This window comes from Mus musculus, chromosome 11 (genome assembly GCF_000001635.26).
Source record: "Mus musculus strain C57BL/6J chromosome 11, GRCm38.p6 C57BL/6J".
Taxonomy (NCBI): domain Eukaryota; kingdom Metazoa; phylum Chordata; class Mammalia; order Rodentia; family Muridae; genus Mus; species Mus musculus.
In genome coordinates, this window is record NC_000077.6 from 6,062,828 (window position 1) to 6,084,324 (window position 21,497).

Consider the following 21,497-nt stretch of genomic DNA (forward strand, 5'->3'; position numbering starts at 1 on the left):
TTACTTGCTATAATTTTGAGACAGGACTGAGGTAAAACGATGACTCCGTTTTAGTTCTGGGTAGAAGAGACACCACTGGTTATCGCTCCTGGGGTCTCTGAGGTTTTCAAACGCATCCAATAGGAGATCATTTAAACCACACCAAGGCTGGTCCACATAGACTGATGGTGTCCCCCACTTTGCACTGTGCTTTCTCCTGGGGCCCTGAGTTCACAGCGTGTCCGCAACCCAGCACATGAACCACGAGGCAAGAACTAGCTACAAAGAAAGACACACATTGAGGTGCCTCGAGGGCTGGACCCCCGAGAGCCATTCTCCTCAGACACCCCATCTGCTGCCCGGGCCTGAGGGGAAAGTCCAAAGCTGCCACTAGAGAACCAAGAGCAGCTGTGGGCCTGGGTGCAGCCCTCCGGCCAAGCAGGGGACTTCAGCATCTCCTGACCCGGTGCCAGGGGCGACAGCTTTAAATAAACTTGGATGTGTCTACCTGGGGCCCTGAAGTAGTACCAACTGTGCTGTAGGCAGGCACCAGCAACCACTAGTGATCATGGCCAACATGGCTACTGGGGGAGCTGAGTTCCCACAGTGTATCTTGAGGGTCCCATCCCCTTCATCCTTCCTTGCCCATTCCTGGGGACTGGCACCTAGCAGGCTCCACCAAGATATGCTGGGCTGAGCTGACTGTCCCTGACTGGAGTGTCTCCTCCACCCCAGCACCTGAGGAGCCTCCCCACACTTGGGTGAGTGGCCATTCTTTTGTGCCTAGGAAGGAGCTGGTAGTGACAGCCCTCACTGGTGTCTACCGCAAATGTCACCCTCCAGCGGCCGTTCCCCAGCGGGGGTGCTGCTGGCCACCTTATGTTGCTGCTCGGCCCAGGACAGCGCCCACCAACGGGGAAAACTAGCCCACCTAGGTGGTCTGTAGGTTACGGGCTCCTCATGTGGACTGCTCAGAAGATACCAAGAGGCCTAGGGTGGGAGACAAGCCCCTGGGCATACAGGAGAAGGTGACAAGAAGGTTCCCTAGGAAGGAGAGGCTTCCCACTGCTGCCACCTGCCCTGGCAGCACACAGCTGTGGGGGGATGAACCTGGCTCGGAAGAGCTCTTCGAGGCATCAGAGGATCTGTGAGCTGCAGGGCTGGCCCCCATAACCCCGAGGCTGCCTTAGCTCCACCTGAGGACTCCCCAGCCCACCACCTCTTCCTCACAGAGCATGCCCCCACAGGCTACTGGAAGGTTCTTCAACGCCTGCAAGCGTGAGGCACAGCGCTGAAAGGGCGCTGAGCTCTCCAGGCTGGGATGGCTGTCCGGGTCCACCCAGCCTTGTTCCTTCCCATCCAGTATAGACTTCCTCCTGTCACTCCACTTGGCTCCTCACCCCCGCCCCCCAAGACCTGACCCAAATCCTGTTGGCACGTGCAGGAAGGAGTGGGGAATGCACACACCCCCACACTCCTCCAGCGGGGCACTCCACAATTATCAGTGATCAGCGTCCCTCGCCCACCACAAGCTTTCAGACGCTTTTTCAGTAAAGGGAAAAAAAGGATTTGCGGCTGGATGTGTAAGAGGAAATCTCGCCAGCGCCCCCACGGCACAAGACGGATGGGGGAGGGGAGAGGGAGTGGGAAGGAAGATCCAGCTCTGGAGTTAAGCAGCCAGCACCTAAGGATGCCCCTGCAGTCACCTTAAATCACAGAGGGAAGCCCCAGGCCCCTGAGGGGCTTCGCTGTTTCTGAGACCCTAGGACAAAGCCAGGTCTGGACGTTCACAATCATAGCTTCACCCCCATATTGCTTGTACTGCGGAGCAGCGTCTTGGCGCCAGGGCACCTGTTCCCCACGAGGCCCTACTAGAAATACGCCTTTAGAGTCCCTCCCCTCAGCCCTCCCACCACAGGAGGAAAAAAAAAAAAAAGGTCCAGAAGCCAGCCTCTCTCTGCCTCGATGACCCTGAAATCAGAGGCCCAACTGGTTCCCTGTCTCTCTCTCCTCACTCTCTCACCCCCACCCCCACTCCACGGCCTGATCCTGGCTCTCTGACCTCGTCCACCCCCTCCAAGTTCTTGTTTCCAGAAGAATCTGGGGGGAAAATCCTCTAGAACCCAGATTCCCCAAGGGACCCAAGGCAGAAGCTGCTCCCACGCTGCTCCCCCAAAGCAGATGGGGCCACGCGAGGAGCAGGCGCGGAGCGGGTCCGCTACCGCTGCCGCCCGCCTCTCGGGTGGGGGTGAGGACAGCGTGCCCACACCGGAGACGACCCCCTGAGGCCATGACCGACCCCTCGGGCACTCTAGGCCTGGCAGCCGCCCCCGGGTGCCGCTCCTCTCTGACCTCCCCGCCGCCAAATGCGTCACGTCTGCCCGGCGCTCGGGGGACACCTGCTGCCGCCCCCGCCGCGCCGCGTCCATGTCCCTGAGTCCCGGTCCCCGCTAAGCTATGGCACCCGGCAGGGCCGTAAGCACTGCGGTGGAGGAGCGGGGCCCAGAACCCAAGGCACGGGGGTCGGGGCTGCACGGGGCTGTGCGCTTGGGCCCGCAGCTGGAAGGAGCCGGGGGCGCGCGGGGCCGCAGTGCGCGCGAGGCGGGCGGCGATGGGGTCCCTGCTCCCCGGGGTCTGCGGACAGCCCGCGCGCGCCGAGGCTCTTACTTGCCAATATCCTCGTATAGCTGGTACTCGTCGGTGAAACGGGTGCAGGTCACCGTGGTGGCCATGGCGGTGGCGATCGGGCTCGGCGTGCGCTCGGCTGCGCTCGGGCGGCGGCGACTCCGGCTCCCGCTCGCGGGCACGGCGGCGACACGGGCGCGGGCGCGGGAGACACCTCGGCTCGCGGCGCCGGGCGGGGGCCGGGCTGGGCTGCGCCGGGCGGCGAGCGCACGCGAGATCTGCTCGCTCTGTCCCCGCCAGGAGCGCGCCGCACACCTACGCGCGCAGAGGCGCGGGCGCCGCTGTCGCCGCCGCGCCCGCCCCGCCCGCCGCCCCTTGCACGCGCCTCACTCGCACCGTACACACGCCTGCACCCGCACACTCACCGCACCCGCGCCTTGTACCTGCACTAGCGCCCGCGCCTGCACGCGCACTGCGCCCGCACCCTGCACCCGCACCGCGGCTCCCCTCGCATGCCCGTCGCGCCCGCGCCGGCACCCGCACTGCGCCCGCACCATGCAATCCCACCCGTGCTCGCGCCCTATCCCAGCACATGGGCTGCACCACACGGTGCCCACGCACTGCGTCTGACCCTCTAGGCCCGCGCCCTGCACGGACAAGCCAATGGGCTGACTCTTCTGCTGCCGCAGTTGAACAGTGAACCCAGACTCTTATCCCCTAAAGGCCCACCTCCCCTAGACTGCAGGAGGGAACTGCACCCCATTTGGGAGTCGCCCTCCACTGGGCTCCTCCATTCCCCATACCCCTCATAAGACCCTTCCCACCTTCCTATTCGTGGCAGAGCTGCCCACGAGTCTCCTAGGCTGAATGGGATGAGAGAAAATGGATAGGGAGGTGGTCCCGAGTCTCTCCCTGCTTCTCCTAGGACTGGCAACTAGGATGTCTTCTGCCTGTGGTGAACATTCGGAGTGCAGATTGAGGCAGCAAAACGTGGGCTGCTCAGCTCTTTCAGGGACTCCTGTGACTTCTGAGAGCTCACAGCCATCCTGCCCAGATAGCCTGGGCAGCCCTTTCCCTCTGCCCTGGCCAGGAAAAGGAGCCTCCATTCTTTCCAGTCTCTTGAAAGTGGCCCTGAAGAAGGAGGGCACAGGTGGATTTCCACAAGGCCCCCTCCTCACCCCCAACCAGCATCCCCGATTTGACTCTTGGTGTTTGGAGCCAGGCCCCCAGGGGCACAGGTGGATTTCCACAAGGCCCCCTCCTCACCCCCAACCAGCATCCCCGATTTGACTCTTGGTGTTTGGAGCCAGGCCCCTCTGGGGGGACTTTGCAGCCAGTTTGGGCGGCACTGTTCGGCGATCTTCTGGATTCTTCCCACTTACTGATCCCCAAGAGCAGATTTGATGGACTCAGATCTCAACCAAAGACTAGCCCTGGACTGCAGGATCTTCTTAGTCTAGCAAGTGTCTTCTTAGGAGAATGAGGGGTCTCTGCTGGGCAGCTACTAGAGGTCTTCCTAAAGGTACATTTGACAGAGTGCTGCCAGGGGAAGCTAGGCCTCCTGGCAAGTCCCTGTACAGACCTAGCCCCACCAGAAAGCAAACAGCTAGCAAACAAGAGACAGGCATGGGCAAGTGCAGGTCCCAGTTACAAGTGTCTGGCTGAGAAAATAGGAACCCTGGCCCCAAGCAGAAAGGGAAACTCTACTGTGCCCCCCCAAAAGTATGAGTTTAGATGGGGACGCTGGACCATGCGCTGCTGGGCCATGCGATGGGCACGGGAAGAGTGGGGTGAGGGTGTAGGCCAGGCTTGCTCTTGGGGCTGATGTCGCCTCCCATAGTGCTGCTGAGGGCAGCTGCATTGGCTCTTTCTGAGCTTTGGTGGGAGAAGGAGGCAGGGCTGAACAGCAGAATATAATTAGCAAAACAAACGAAACCCAATTGCACCCCTCCAGGAGTTAGGCTGTCTTTAGGCTACCAAGTCACACACCCTTCCACCAGCACTCGGGAAAGGAGTGTGGGAGCTGGAGGGAAGGCTTGTTGTGCAAGCCAAGGACCCAAGTTCGATCTCCAGAACGGATGTGAGAAAGCACAAGCCTGTGGTTCCAGCACTAGGGAAGGACAGTGGAAGATTCCTGGGGCTTACTGGCCAGCCAGTTTAGCTAGATTGGCAAGCTCCAGTTTCAGTGAAAAACCCTGTTTCAAATAAAAAATAGAGTTGGAAAGTGACCAAGGAAGACAGGCATTGACCTCTGGTCTACACTTCTTATGTGTGCACACGAGCACATACATATACACACATTCATAAGATAAAAATAAAGTCACAAAAAAGAGGAGTGGTTGGGACTGTCCATAAAGCCCTCCCACCTCCACCTTTATTTTCACACAAACAAAGATACACACAGCCAAGTGGTTGGTGGCACACGCCTTCAATCCCTGCACTGGGGAAGCAGAAGCAGATGATCTCTGAGTTTGAGGCCAGCCTGGATTCCAGGACAGCCAGGGGCCACACAGAGAAACCCTGTCTCAGAAAAAAAAAAAAAAAAATCCATGAACATACATATGCAAATATGCATATACAAAAACAAGCACATAAGCACACAATACACATGTACACAAAACACACAAATGTACACACCGGGTGAGGTCACAGCAACACTCAGGGTACTCTTTTGTTGTCACCTTTCAAAACTGGGTAGGCCGTGCTACACACGGTTTTGCAGTCACTAAAGAGTGCAGTTTGAAGCCCACTGTGTCCCAGGCCTCTCCCCCTACTCTGTTACTGTGAGCACCTGGACTTCCCCGAAGCCCCTCCTCCAGACCGAAGCATTAGAGGCAACACTTGGAGTCACCTGGCTGGGCCAGGAAAGGCAGAGGATCCAGCGTTACACAATGGGAGGAGGTGAGCTGCCGCCCGCCTGCCGGCGCGGCATGGCTCGGCGCCGCACGCAGGCTATCCTTGCCCAGACAGCACAGCCCACACTCTACCTCAGACCCAGCGGATTCCTCCCTAGCGGAATGACTAGGTTGGGAGGGAGAAAGGTTTCCAGCTGTGACTTTTTCTGCTCTTGAACCCCAGAAGCCTTCGCATGGGGCTTCAGCTCTGGATCAGAGGCGCAGACTCCTCCCTCATCCAACCTCTTCCCCCCCCCCCCCCCGCCTTCCAGCCCCACCCCCTATCTCCACCCCCACCCCATGTCATCTCCACCTCCCACTTTGTCCTTTTGGGCTCACTTTTGTAAGCAAGGAGGGTTCTCCCTCCCAGGTGGCAGCTGGGGTGGTTGTGGGGAATATCGGTTCTGGAAGGTTATTGTTAGGACAGTCACCATGGCAACAAGCATCACATCTGCAGAGCCACAAGTGATGCACATGGGGCTCATTCTCCCAAAGAAAATCCCCACTTTCCTGATGCCTTTACCTCCAGGGTCTGCTGCAGTACAGGAGTATGTTACCATTCCCTCCTCTCACAGTTACAGCAACCTGCCCAGTCATCCGGCCATGTCTTCTGAGCAGCAAGACCAGAGTTTGCCAATCCCCAATCTGCTGGCGGGGAACACATCAGTCCATTTAGGACGATGTGGTAGGAATACAAGGTAGTGGCAGTAGTAGTGGTGATGGCAGTGATATTAGCAGTATTGGTGGGGCAGTGGTGGTAAAGGTATTGGTGGTGGTCATGGCAACAACAGACTGACCAGCTTTGGATCACAAAGCTAGTCCAGTCTTGGCATCCAGATCTGTCTTCATAACTAGTACCTTCAACTATAATGCTGAAGACCTCTGGCGCTCTCCGTGCAGTTGCTGTGTACCAGCTGTGTGCATGGACTTGCCTAGGCACAGACTCACACCAGAGAATGACAAGGTAGTTGTGCCTACAGGGCTTATACGTACAAATTGACAAGAGCACAGAACGGCTTTCCACAATGATGCTTGTCACACAATAATGCCCACCCCTATGATGACTGCTTCTTTTCCACAATCTCAGTGCCTCCAATTACCCACTCCCCCAATACTACATGATACATTGTGGAAAGAAACAATCCTTATGTTTTCAATCACATGCAATTGTGGGTAGAGCATGGTTGCACTCCATTCTGCTCTGGCTTTGAATTAGCCTTTGGTCCTGCATCTCCATGCTATGTTGGATGCATGTATGGGAGCAAACAACACATAAGGTTCAGCTCTGTGGCCACTGGGGGCCTTAGAACTACACACACACACACACACACACACACACACACACACACACACACACACTTTTTGATTAGAGAGGAGAGGCTAGTCTGTACAGATTTAAAGCAAGAGACCTGCTCAAGGGTGACAGGACCTGACTTCAGAGTGTCCATGGAGATTTTCTGTGGTGGTGACATGTAAGCGGAGCTCTGGGTGATGTGGAGGGAATGATGTTAAGAACTTAAGGAGAAAAGATGTTAGCAGAAGAGGCAGCTATGCTAAGGCCCTGTGGGTGGGATGGGCTCATGTGTTTAAAGAAAAGAATAGGGAGACTGAGCCAGAAAAGCGCCCACTGGGTTTTGTTGGTGGCTCCTCTGTAGTAGACTCTGTCTGGTATCTGAGTTCTCTTACAGATGTGAGCCCACCACTATGGTCAACTGCAACATGGTAGAGCTCTCTAGTCAGCTCCGAGCAACGTCACAGGCCTGGCTCGGGTTCAACCTGAGGACACCAGGCAGGAACCTCGGACTTTCTCCTGGTCGTCAATCACCATGTCCAGAACAGAGCAGACCATAACCCTGGGCAGGGGGAGGGAGGTGAGAGTAGCTGCACTCCTAGGCTACAGCTTGGTGTCACTTGCTTAGTGTCACTCCTCCGGTGCCCTGCTTAGGCTTCTGTCTGGTTGAGGTTCTCTGGAACACTCCTGGTACTCCCTGAACCCTTGGTGAGTTGGACCCTTTCAGTGTGACCTCACCATGCCTATTTTGATTGACGTTACCTCTGTTCTCTTGGAACAGCCTAGGGACTGGAAGTAGAACACATGACACCATCCCAGCTCAACACGACCCAATCATTTATACTAGCAGCAGTGACTATAGTGACAGGGCATGTCCAAATGACCAGGAGGGGCCAAGGACAGCCTCAGCTCCTCGTTACTGAACACTAGGGCTTGCCAGCATGGGAACTCCCTTCTCACTGGGGGAGGGGAGGCTGGGCACTTGCACTGGAGCCACCTCCCCTGCTATACTGCACAGCCTCTACTCTAGGCAGAAAGGCTACATACAAGAGGCCTGGGGCTGGGGTGGAGCTAACCTGGGGCTGGGGCTGGGGCTGGAGCTGGGGTGGAGCTAACCCGGGGCTGAGGCTGGGGCTGGGGCTGGGCCTGGGGCTGTCGTCCCACCACAGACATAAGTCTGCTGCTGCAGCTAGGCTGACAAGGACAGAAATGACCACCATGGTGGTCAGGAAACCACAAGGTTTTCAGGCTGCCTGCACAGTCTGCTCTGGTGTCTATCTAAAGTAAGTGCTTTCTTGAGTTCTGACATCATATCGTGATCCAGCTGTCCTCTCCTTGTCCAAGCAGGTTTGATAGAGGAGGACAGGAAAGCAAGTAGAGGAGGATGAGAGCACATACAGGAGGACAGGGAGCACATGGAGGACAGGGGAGCACATGGAGGAGGACAGGGGAGCACATGGAGGAGACAGGGGAGCACATGGAGGAGGACAGGGAGCACATGGAAGACAGGGGAGCACACGGAGGAGGACAGGGCACACATGAAGGAGGACAGTGGAGCATATGGAGGACAGTGGAGCACATGGAGGAGGACAGGGGATCACATGGAGGACAAGGGAGCACATGGAGGACAAGGGAGCATATGGAGGAGGACAGGGAGCACATGAAGGAGGACAGGGAGCACATGGAGGACAGGGGAGCACATGGAGGAGGACAAGGGAGCATAGGAGGACAAAGGAGCACATGGAGGACAGGGAAGCACATGAAGGACAGAGGAGCACATGGAGGAGGACAGGGGAGCACAGGAGGACAGGGGAGCACATGGAGGAGGACAAGGGAGCACATGGAGGAGGACAGGGAGCACATGAAGGAGAACAGGGAGCACATGGAGTAGGACAGGGGAGCACATGGAGGAGGACAGGGAGCACATGAAGGAGGACAGGAAGCACATGGAGTAGGACAGGGGAGCACATGAAGGAGGACAATGGAGCACATGGAGGACAGGGGAGCACATGGAGGAGGACAGGGGAGCACATGGAGGAGGACAGGGGAGCACATGGAGGACAAGGGAGCACATGGAGGAGGACAGGGAGCACATGGAGGACAGAGGAGCACATGGAGGAGGATAGGAAGCACATGAAGGAGGACAGGAAGCACATGGAATAGGACAGGGGAGCACATGGAGGACAAGGGAGCACATGGAGGAGGACAAGGGAGCACATGGAGGACAAGGGAGCACAGGAGGACAAAGGAGCACATGGAGGACAGGGAGCACATGGAGGACAGGGAGCACATGGAGGAGAACAGGGGAGCACATGGAGGACAAGGGAGCACATGGAGGAGGACAAGGGAGCACATGGAGGACAGGGGAGCACATGGAGGAGGACAAGGGAGCACATGGAGGACAAGGGAGCACAGGAGGACAAAGGAGCACATGGAGGACAGGGAGCACATGGAGGACAGGGGAGCACATGGAGGAGGACAAGGGAGCACATGGAGGAGAACAGGGGAGCACAGGAGGACAGGGAGCACATGGAGGAGGACAGAAGAGTGTGCAGCAACTCTTTCCTAGGTTTACTTAGTACTAGGAGCTAATATCTGGTGTCAGTCAGCGCTTAAGACTATTAGATTGTGTCCATAAACACAGGATAGCCACTCTGAGGAACAGTTTGATGGTTTTTATAAAACTAAACAGCTATCTGCCCTGCCAACTATCAGTTCCCCTCTTAAGGTATTTACCTGAAGAAATAGAAGTCTGTCATAAAAATCAGAGAGAATGAAAATTGTATAAGAATGTTTATAGTCATTCTATTGATGCAGCTGAGACTTAGGATGAGCGCAGGTGAGCAAGCTGGTGTGAGTCAAGAAGACCACTTACTGCCACACTCCTAGCACACGCAGGTCTCAGACCTAAGGTAGCACTGAAGAGCTCCAGTACAGATTCAGAACAGCCATCGTCACTCACTGCAGAGGGCACAGCATGACCAGGCTGGACCAGCGGGCACAATGGAATCGACAGAATGTTCTTTCTCTTTTCCATGGTTACACGAGTGAATACATTTGCCCAAGATGATGGAAACATCAAATTGGTGCGTTTTATGTAAATGCAATTTACATGAATTCCATGAGATTATGTCTATAAATCATACCTCAACCTAAAAATTACATGAAGTGTACACTCAGGTTGTGACCCTATATGGCGACTATCCTGCTCCCCATTCACACAAAGCAAGAGTTAGGAGACAGAAGAACTCTCAACAAATTCTACACAAATAAGTTCCAGTGGCTGTCCTGGAACTCACTCTGTAGACCAGGCTGGCCTCAAACTCAGAAATCCACCTGCCTCTGCCTCCCGAGTGCTGGGATTAAAGGCATGTCCCATCACTGCTCAGCACAAACATTCTTTCTATGTATGTTCCTAAGGCTCTTTTCCATAGCCCTTGTCAGCTAACGTCCCTGCTCAGTCAACTGAGTCTCCTTTGGTTACTCCTTAATTTTTACATTGCTGTCAGTCTCTATACCAACAACAACAATGAAGGAAAGAAGGAAAGAAGGAAAGAAGGAAAGAAGGAAAGAAGGAAAGAAAGAAAGAAAGAAAGAAAGAAAGAAAGAAAGAAAGAAAGAAAGAAAGAAAGAAAGAGAGATTGCTACTGTGAGCCCTGGCCATGGCCAAGGCCACACTCAGAGAAGCCCCGCAGTAGTATGCACTTACCAGGAAACCAGTAAGATCAGACATAACCTATGGTTTCTAGCTCAAACTAGAAACAAAGCAAAATAGCTTGAAAAAAGTGGAAGGGCAGGGCTTGACAATGTCAGATAGAAATTAGCAAACAAAAGCAACATTCTTGCCTTAAATCCCAGCACTCCAGAGGATCTCTGGGAATTCAAGACCAGCCTGGTCTACAAAGTGAGTCCCAGACAGCCAGGGCTCTGTTACACAGAGAAACCCTGTCTTAAAACAAAAGAAAAAGAAAAAAGAAGTAGAGAAGGAGGAGGAAAAGCAGAGGAAGGAAGGAAGGAAGGAAGGAAGGAAGGAAGGGAGGGAGGGAGGGAGGGAGGGAGGGAGGGAGGGAGGGAGGGAGGGAGGGAGGGGGGAGGGGGGGGAAGGAAGGAAGGAAGGAAGGGAGGGAGGGAGGGAGGGAGGGAGGGAGGGGGGAGGGAGGGAGGGAGGGAGGGAGGGAGGGAGGGAGGAAGGAAGGAAGGGAGGAAGAAAGACAAAGAGACAGAAAGAGAGAGACAGAGGGAGAGATGGAAGGAGGGCTGTCAGGAACAGGTAGTGTCTGTAGGTTTGTCTTTAACAAACCACTAATCAAAAATATTTGGGGTGGTGGTAAAGAGATGGCTTAGTGGTTAAGAGCACCGACTGCTCTTCCAGAGGTCCTGAGTTCAATTTCCAGCAACCACATGGTGGCTCACAACCATCTGTAATGGGATCTGATGCCTTCTTTGGTGTGTCTGAAGACAGCTGCAGTGTACTCACATACATTAAATAAATAAACAAGTTGAAAACAATTTTTTAGACAATGCATCTGTACTAAACATCCAGACATCTCTCTTTGTTATCGCTGTTTATGCAATGGATAGTATTACCAATTCGCACAGCATTGCACTGCATTGGGCATGAGCACCATGGAGAGAGGACCTAAAGTCTGTAAGGGAGATGGCTCAGCAGGTAAAACGCATTTGTCCTGCAAGCCTGACAATCTGAGTTCAGTCTTGGAACTCATATTTAAAACAACAACAACAACAACAACAACAAGCCAGCAGAGGCAGTAGTGGTGGGCATGTTATTAATCCCAGCACTTGGGAATCAGAGGCAGGCAAATCTTTGAGTCTGAGGCCAGCCTGGTCTACAGAGTGAGTTCCAGGACAGCCAGGGCTACACAGAGAAACCCTGTCTCAAAAAACCAAAACCACAAACAACTATAACAAACGAAAGCCTGTGTAGTAGAACACATCTTCAGGCCCAGGGCTTCTGGGAGAGATGGGAAGCCGAGACAGGAGAATTAGGGCAAAGCACAGGCCAGCTGGTCTAGAGTTATACAGAACCAGGGTAGAAACAAGACTCCGCCTCAAAACTAAGGGAACAGAGTTGACCTCTGACCTCCGCACTCCACAGTCACAAACATACACATACAAACAAAAATGAGTACACAGAAATAAAGTCTTCGGGAGGATATGTGTGGGCTTTATACAAATTCTATACCACTTTATAGAAGGGAATTGAGCATCTGAGATTCTGGCATCTGCTCGGGGCCCTGGTGCCCTTATCTCACTGATACTCAGGGGCTCCTGCATGAAGTTCATTTCACCAATAATAAGAAAATGTAGTTGAAATTCAATCAAACTATTCATACTGATTTCAAAAGAAAAAAAACCCACAGAACAAATTTTGGACTTTGCGCAATAAGAATGTATTATTTACTATATTTGCACATTAAAAAAACAATAATGTGAGTATTAAAAGGCAGAGAGGAGGAGCCAGCCCTGGGTGAGGTGGGGTGGGGAGACGGCTCAGAGGTAAGAGTGCTTGATGCCCTACCAAGAGGGTTAGGGTTCAGATCCCAGCATCCTCCTGAACTCACGCTCAGTCATGCTCTTTCTCCCCCTCTCTCCCCGTCTCTCTCTATCTCTGCTTCTCTCTCTGTCTCTCTTTGTCTCTCTCTGTCTTTCTCTGTCTCTTTCCTTCTCTTCCTCCCTACACACACACACACACACACACACACACACACACACACACACACACACACATATGTATGTTTTTAACCTTTTGAAGAAAGCATCCCTCTTTGCCACCAGGGCCCTGATTTCCCTCAGCCTCAAACATACAAAGAGATCTTTAAATCCTTAGGTATAGAAAGCTGAGGGAGACGGTGATAGAGAGGACATTTGTTGTCTTCCTTTCTGCTTGTGAACTGAAGAGACATTGAGCATCAGGTTCTGGCTCGTGGCATCCAAGAAGCACATGGCTGAGGTCTCCAGGTCTGTTAAGGGTTTGTGTGGTAGTGAACCTGAGTTCCGGATGCCTGTAGGCTCTGTAGCTCTGGGTTTCAGGGTAAGGAGGGAATTTGTAATGAAGATATGCACAGCAGTGCTATTTATAACCAAGAAAACTGGAAACAGCCCAAATTGCCCCCCACAGGGGACAGGCCTGGCAGAGAGTCCCGCAATAGGAGGCAACTGTCAGCCACGTGATATCCAAGGAGGGTGAAGGCTTGTGAATTCGGGAGCCTTTCTTGTGGAGGAAGACAAATGTAATGCAATTTGTACACAGCCACCGTAATTAGGAAAAGCTGCTGGCAGGGACATACATTCAGTGTTGGGTGATGGCCGGCACACAACAGCGGGGCTGCCTTCCTTGCTTCTCATCCTAGTCTGCGGCTAAGGAAACTGCCTGACAGCCAACAGCAGCAAGGGAGGCAGTGGGAGGCTGTGAGGATCCCATTCCCTGCCTCCCTCTCCAGTACTGGCCAGAGTGAGGCCCCGAGCAAACCACATGTAGGGACGAGTCTGTCTCAAATGCACAGGGATATGTCTGAGGTCATGGGGCCTTTTTCCCCAGAGGTAACTCATGGGGGCTCTACCATCTCCTCTTTAAGATTTTGGTGTCCTCTGGAGTGGAAAGTGGTAGGCACCGTGTTGTTCTTTGCAGTACAAAGGATTCAGCCAGGGCCTCATACATCCCAGACCTCTCTCCAGACCTTTTAAAAATTGTTTTGAGATAGGATCTCACTAAGTTTTTAAAGCTGGCCAGAACTAAATGAAATTCCAATCTTCCTTGAGCTCCCAGGTGACTGGGGTGGCAGTGCCAGGTTTGGGTAGGCACGTTTTAAACTCACTTCCTCCTCTGAGAGCCACAGGCCCCTCCCTGTGTCCTTCAGTGATTCTCCTAGTTGACTGAGAGCAGCACTTTGGAAGAGCCTCTGGGTCTCCTGCACTGACCCTACAACTCAGGAGTCCTAGCAGGGTCAGGGAGGTAGAGGAGGGGGCAATGAATGGGTCCTACAAGTTCCCAGAGTGACGTGGCCCTGCCTGACCCCCTGCCTAAGAGCACAGTGGCCTCTGCCAGGCTACACCCTGCATGTGGCCTGCTCTGTTCTAGGGAGTTTGGTACAAGAGACAGAGATCTCTTGATGTCCTCAGCCTTGCTCTACTTCCACCTGGGCTCAAAGGAACAAAGGGAGTCAAAGATGAAGGCCATGCAGAGTCTTGGCACACAGCATCCATGACGTATCTGCACCAAAATTGGCTGAGGTCTTAGGCCTCCCTTTCTGTGATCCTCTCTGAATGTCCCCCAGTTTCTGGCCTAGTTGAACATTAGTTACATACCCAGACTACAGGACTTCTGCTGGAGCCTCAGACTTCAGGCCAGGGGGCCACACCTCACAGCAGCCAGTGAGTAACCCTCATATGGCCATGGTGGGTTAGCCATCAGGTCAAGGCACTCCCCAGTCTCAGATGCTCCTGTGGCCTGGGGTACAGTGGCAGCGACTACACCATTATTTAGTTCCTATCACAGTGGCCCTTGCTCTCTGCTGGGATCATCAGTGTATTAGTTATGTTCTTTTGCTGTGGAAAAAAAGAAACCAGCGGCTGAAAGTGTCGGGGAGGAAGGGTTTATGTTGTTGATACGTGGACAGAACAGTCCATCGTTGACAGAATTCAGGCAGGCACTGAAACAGAGACAGTGGGAAAGCCGTGCTTATTGACTTGCTCTCTTACTTTCTTAAACATCCCAGGACCAAGTGCCCAGGGGTACCACTGCCCACTAGGCCCTCCCATATCAACTGTCAATCAATAAAATACCTTACAGACTTGCCCAAAGAACAATCGGAGGGAGGCAGTCCTTCAACAGAGTTCCCTCTTCCCAGGTGACTCCAGTTTTGTGTCAGCACAATTAGCATCTGTGGGGATTGGGTGGAACCTGGGGCCCCCAGGGTCTTTTCAGTGCCCCCTTACATTCCTCCTAGTCAAGCCTCTATACCACAAGGTGAAATGCTGAGGGAGGCCCAAGCCATACCATCATTGTATTTACACTTCTACAATACAACACAAAGTGAGTACTTACAGTAACCTCACCTTTGGGGTCACTAACCTTATTAATAATGGCTGCCATCTATTGGCAGGGGACTCTGGTCTCTGGTTGGAAGGTATCTTGAAAGCAGGATGTGGTAGCTAGAGGGGAATGTAAGTAGTAGAGGGGAACGGGCAGTGTGGATCACTCTTGCTTTCCTGGTATGCAGGCAGATAGATGAAAAGCAAGAGTAAGAGGCTTGGGATCAGCAGGAAATTCTGCTTAGGAGGTACAGACACCCATCCCAATGGGATCAGGGGAAAAGGAGATCTTCCAGAGTATCCGAGGATCAGCCACCGGAGGAGACTGGAACTGCAGTGAGGAATATCACAGGAGGAGGCAAAGGCCAGCTGGGTCTCTGACGATGCAGTGTGGAGGAGATGGCCTGAGGAAGAGGTGAGTGAAAACACAAAGAGAAGCAAACAGAGCCCATCAGAACCAGAGGGAAGGACATATATGCAAGGTCTGTCACGGGGACTCAAGGCAGCCATGCCAGGAGGGCAGTAGGCCACGGCCAGGTGGAACACTGCTCAAGAGGGGAGCAGTGCGAGCAAGCAGGGCATCATCGCCTCTATCGGGAGTTGCTTATAACTGTCCTGTATTATGGACTGGCTCATTCCAGTGTAGCCTCGCCCCGTATAAATAGCCATAAACCTGGACAAAACTCAGAAAGCAATTGTTTCAGGCAGGAGACACCAGCAAGAAAAAGACGTGAGTCCCTGACAGACTCATGCCCACAGTCGTGCCACTCTCTCAAGGACACTTTGAGTTGCCATCATTATGCCCCATCTCCACTGGGTTGCACTGTGCTTTGTTTAGTGTGCCATGCTGTATACATTACCCGTGCTTCCACCCCAGATTCCCTATATGCTTTGGCACACAAAGGAAAACACACAGTATATATGGTTTCTTGCTATGTATGGCCTTGGGCATCTGCCAGGGGTCTTGCAATATGTCCACTGCGGATGGAGGTGGCCTTCTGTACAGTCCAGAACTCCAGTGGGTACTGCATTCCCCACCCCGGTCCAAGTCTCAGGGGAAACGTTTAAATATTTCATCATTAAAGTAGTTTTTTTATAGCTACTCTTTAACAGAACAAGAAAAGTTCCCTTCTATTCCTGGGACATGATCTGAATAATTCTAATCCTTTAAAATGTGTTGAAACTTATGGCTCAGCCATATGATCAGTTCTCGTAATGCTCCATATGCACTGGAAAATAATGTGTATTCTGTCATTCCTGGGGATGGTGTTCTAAATGTGCCAAGCACACCAAGTTGTTAACCACGTTACTCAGACTCTTTGCTGATTCTTGTTGTCTGCCTGTTCTCTCATTTAGTTTGGGAGGTGAGTTAAAATTGTCTACTGTGGCTGCCAAAGCTTGTATTCCTCACTTGAAGATTGTCAACTTTATGCTATGAAGTTACCAAGTTCATGTGAAATTTTAAAGATGTCTGGTGACTACGCCCCTTCACCGCCATGGTATGTCTCCATCTCTAGCTATCCTTATTCTCTTGGCGACTATTTTATCTACCCAGTTCTGTTTGGGTTCATAGTGTGCATGAAAGGCTGACTTGGCTCAAGTGCTGTATGTTCCAGGAAATAATCGCCCCTGAGTAGACTCCCGGGAAGCAGCTACGGAGCCTGTGCCATCCTGCCCCAGAACGTTACACAGCTGAGGATCTCGGCCATGCTGGGCAGAGTCGGCTCCTAAATGTCGTGCTTCCTGTAAACTAACTGAAATCCTAACCTAGTGCCTTGGAATGTGACATTGAGGAATTGCTTAAGGTAAAAATGAAATTGGCATGGTGGACCCTAACCTGGCAGGTGTCTTTAGAAGAAACAGAAATTTAGACACAGGCATGCAGAGGGACAACCATATGAGGGCACAGGAAGACACTTTTCCCATGCCAAGGAGAGGGCCCAGAGAAACCAGCCCTTCCCAGGTGTCTGAGACTTCCAGACACCAGGACTATGAGAACACCCTCCTCTATTAGTTAAGATGCTTGGTATTTATGGAAGATGCAGCAGACAATATGATCAGACTGCTTGTGTAAAATGTGGTCTACAAGGATGGCCTATGTATCAAGAGGTTATGTATTTAACCTCCCGATAGCTGACTGGGTATAGTTTCCATCTTTCTGCTTTTACCTTCTGTGTCTTTATTAAGACATACCGCTTATGGTAATGTGGCTTTTTTTTCCTTTGGACTACCATGATCTTTTGCGTGAAATATTTAATCAGCTGATGTTTAATGTTCTTTCTGGTATACTTTATTTTCTACCCACTAAGTAATTTTTCTTCTATTTTTATCAGCTACATGTTTTGCATTATTTTTCCTTTGTTCCCTGTGTTTGATTAAATAGCTTTTATTTTTTATTTTATTCCCCATCAGCCTTGATTATGTTTTGGTTGTTTTACTTGTTACTGCTTGCACGCTAGTGCTGCTTTGTAGGAGCTATCCCCAGAGAAGAGAGGCCTGAAGAGTGTCATGTACTCAGTTTTAATTTTTTCCCTAGAAATTTATCTTCAAATCAAAAAACAAATGTTTCCATTACAGGATTCTAAGAAACTCTAGGTTGGCAGTTATCTTCCTCAACAGTCTAAGTATGTCCCTGTCTTCTGAGTGTGCGCCTGCTGGCCATCTGAGTGTGACGGCTCTGCTTCCTTAAAGACAGTGTGTATCCTGCTTGAGTTCACTGATTCTCTTCCATTTGTGAGCCGATGGCTTTCTTCTGTTTCTAAAATAATCATAATCTAACATCACTTCTTAGTTATCATTTTTTCTTGTATCTGAGACTTCAACTATGTCTCTTTTCAGTACACCCCATACATGTCTTACACGCTTCTGTATTATGCATATCTTAATTTTTTTCACAATATTTGTATTGATTCTTTGGGAATTTTACCTTGTACCTCCATCACTCTCGCACCCCAGTCTTTCCGTGTCTGCCCCATTCCCAACTTTGGGACCTCCCACCCCAACAAAATTTTTTCAAAAGTCAAATTTGAGTTGTTCATATACATACCGGAGCTTGGTGAATTGAGCTGCTCATATACATACAGGAGCAAGGTCAAACTCCCAGGGCCACCCAGGGAAGAGAACTGAGTCCTCGTCTCCTGCACCCTGTCTGGAGCTGTTGGTGTGGGAGAGCTGCACTTCAGCGTCCTTTTCATAATTGTTATGTGTTCTTTTTGATGACTTGCTTTTTAGGCTGACACTTTTCTGCGGGGCGAGGCCTCAGAAAAGCCTTTCATGCCTGTCTTTCCCAACTGCATCTGCAGTCATCTACATCACTGCAAAGGAGCTTCCTCACTCTTCACAGTCAGCTGGAGCTCGGGTCAAGGGCTTGCTCATGGTTTCTGGCCATAGAACAGACCATGAACATGGACAGACAAGACCTCAGAGGTAACCCAAAGTGCAGACATGAACATAGCTTCAGGTGGCAGCACAGACCTCAGTCGTCCTCATGGCCATCAGTGGTATCATGGGCTACAGACATCAACACAGACCCCATCTGCAGCAGGACCTTGGGCCTAGACGTGGCCTCCAACAACAGCATAGACTGACTCAGCATCACCAGAGCCTTGGGTGGCAGTACAGGCCACTCACATCATGGCCTCTGGCAACAATAGTGTGTCTTTCAGAGCTTTTCAATATGTTCCATAGATGTCTGATATTCTTCTGTATTTCCATCTTTTAAAAAAAATCTGTACTAACCTTGATGTTTTCTGCTGCCCTGTCTTCTGTTTCTCCAGGGCCTGCCATTCACTTCCATTAATCCTCTCCTGTCCCACTAACACTTAAGTCCATCTCTTCTAATATCAGCTGTTTACACATACACTGTGTATGGATGGATGCATGTACACATACATGTATAAAATATATCATCAGGAATTGCCCTGGTCTTCTAGAGGAGGTAGGGTGTGAGACAACCATCATAATCAGGCCCAAGGTAAGGCTGTGGTCCTGGTGAGTTTCATTGTGCAATAATACCATTGCTCAAACCTGCTCTAAGCTGTTGCTCTCCACAGATCAAGCTAAGACCCTGAACTCCCATTTCCGTCTCAGAATCATGGGATCATTGAAAATCCCACTTTTCATGACTTCATTGTTCTTAGCCTCTCACCATGTGGATTTAATGCACAGGAAAGAGTTTCAAGGCAAACCTTTACATTTGAGGTTCCTGGCCCCTTGGGTCCTAGCTGGCTTGTCAGCCCTACAATTAAACCTTTCTCCCTCCCTCATGAAATTCCTGGAAGTTCTTCCAGTTTCTCTACCTTAGCATACTGGCCCCATGCTTGAATTCCTAGTGTCTTGTCTCTGTCTCTCTGTCTCTGTCTGTCTCTGTCTGTCTCTCTGTGTCTCTCTGCTTTTTAAAAATTACATATGTATTTGAGGTATAGCATCACTTTCTCCTTCTCATTCCTCCTTCCAAACCCCAGGTAGTAATCCCCTCTCTTACCGTCTCTCAAATTCATGGAGTTTTGTGTGTGTTCCCGAATATATAAATACAAACTGCTGGGTCCATACGATGGTGCCTGTGTGTTTTCAGGGATGAGCACTTGTTATCGGGTAACCAGTGTGCTCTTCCCTGAGGACAGCTGTTCCTCCTCTCTCAGCACTGCATGTGGTCTTTGCAGAGTTCAGTCCTTCTAAACTTGCCTCCATCCACAGTGGCATGTCTATTGCTGTTCAGATTAGTTTCTGTCTCATAAATAAAAGATAACCAGGGGGTAAATGGTCCGGGCAGCTCACTGTCTAGTTCTCTTCTTTGGAAATGTGTCTCATTAAGTTCTGGCTGCTGGCAGCTGCCTACTGCCATTCAAATAATTGTTTAACCTGGACTTTCTAGCTATTCTCAATGTTCTCCTGGGGGAATATTACTTTAACCAAGATGTATTTATGTACATACATGTCTTCCTGTGTGTATACCACATGTGTGAGGTGCCTGAGGAGGCCAGAGGAGAATCAGATTCCCTGGAAACAGAGATATAGGCAGGAGTGAGCCACCAGATGTGTGTATGTGTGTGTGTGTGTGTGAGAGAGAGAGAGAGAGAGAGAGAGAGAGAGAGAGAGAGAGAGAGAGAGAGAGAGAGACAGAGACAGAGACAGAGACAGAGACAGAGACAGAGACAGACAGACAGACAGACAGACAGAGAGAGACAGGGTCTCACCATTTAACCATGGCTGGAACTCTCTATATAGATCAGGCTGGCCTCATAGAGATCCACCTGCCTTTGCCTCCTGAGTTCTAGGATTATGTGTGTGGCAGGAAATGTACTTTAAAAATATCTGTTACTTGTATAAGTGTTCTGCCTGCATGTATGTTCTGTGTGCATGCCCAGTGGTGGTGAAAGGCAGAAGAAAACATCCGTCCCCCAGAACATGGTTGTGAGCTACCATGTGAGTGCTGGGACCCAAATGAAGGTCCTCTGCAAGAGCAGAAAGTGTTTTTAACCACTGAGCCCTCTTTCCAGTCCCAGGAAATGCATTTTTGTAGATGGTGTCAAACAGTGTGTTTCTAGGCATAGCAAAATGATCACACAACAATGGTTCCTCTTATTAAACACTCATTACCGGTCAGACTTTGTGCTAAGTGGCCACGTGGATTATGTCTTTTGATTTTGACAACAGTCTCACAGGCTAAGTAGTGTGTGTAGTCCCGCTGTAGAAGGTGAAGTGGAGTCTAAAGGGACGATTCACTTCTCTAGGCCATCCGTCTCAAAACCAGCACGCATAGTTTGTTTGTTTGCATTTTATTTCCTTGGAGACAGTGCTTCCCTGTGTAGTTTAGGCTGGCTCTCTGTAGTCCTTCTTCCTCAGACTCCTGAGCTCTAGGGTTCAGGTGTGTATACATATCATACATTTTTAACATCTTAAAACTAGTGATAAAGAAAGTGTACAACAAAATTTGAATTTTAATCAAAGTAGACAATGAAAAAAAGTGACATGAAGGACTTTCACCAGATATGCAACCATCACTCACATATTTCCCAAACCACATAGAACTCTTTAGCCATGTGTTATCATAACCTACCTTATTTGTCTAGATCTATGAATTGCCTGAATATTGAAATATTCAAGTAGCAAAATCCTACCTTACTCTCCCTTTGACTTGCTTCTCTGAGCATGCCCACAAGGCTCACCCATGCCAGAGCCCATGCTATACCATAATCTAAACAAGCTCATTCCTCCTCCTTCTCCTCCTCTCCCTCCTCCTCCTCCTCTTCTCCCTCTTCCTCCTCTCCCTCCTCCTCTTCTCCCTCCTCCTCCTCCCCCTCCTCCTCCCCCTCCTCTTCTTCTCCCTCCTCCTCTTCTCCCTCCTCCTCCTCCTCCTCCTCTCCCTCCTCCTTCTCCTCTTCTCCCTCCTCCTCCCTCCTCCTCCTCCTCCTCCTCCTCCTCCTCCTCCTCCTCCTCCTCCTCCTCCTCCCAGCATTTCTTCAAGACTGGCTTCAAACTATGTAGCCTAGAATGAGCTGAGTCTTCTGATCCTCCCTGCTCCCCCCTCTCGGTGCTCAGGTTACACGCAGATGCCATGAGACCTGGTTTAATTTGGTGCTGGGGCTCAAACTCAAGACTTGTGCAAGCTAGGCAAGCATTATACCAATTGGACATATCCTCAGCCCCCAAACTTC

At 51.2% G+C, this 21,497-nt stretch overlaps 1 protein-coding gene across 22 annotated transcripts in view; it reads right to left on the minus strand.

Annotated features, from left to right (window-relative positions):
* The window catches only part of Camk2b (calcium/calmodulin-dependent protein kinase II, beta), a 96,729-nt gene extending 93,199 nt beyond the window's left edge, over positions 1-3,530 (minus strand). For 6 of the 22 annotated variants that reach the window (XM_030245507.1, XM_030245506.1, XM_030245503.1 and 3 more), the window contains exon 1: positions 2,647-2,921. Coding sequence is in view for 17 of the 22 variants with exons in the window: in NM_001174053.1 (NP_001167524.1) it covers positions 2,647-2,711 (65 nt within the window). In the remaining 5 variants the exon portion in view is untranslated. Of the gene's footprint in view, positions 1-2,646; positions 3,308-3,428 lie in introns of those variants that run through there. The other 16 variants (XM_030245502.1, XM_006514475.2, XM_017314239.2 and 13 more) reach the window with 9 other exon arrangements.
* Positions 3,531-21,497: the final 17,967 nt, after the last annotated feature.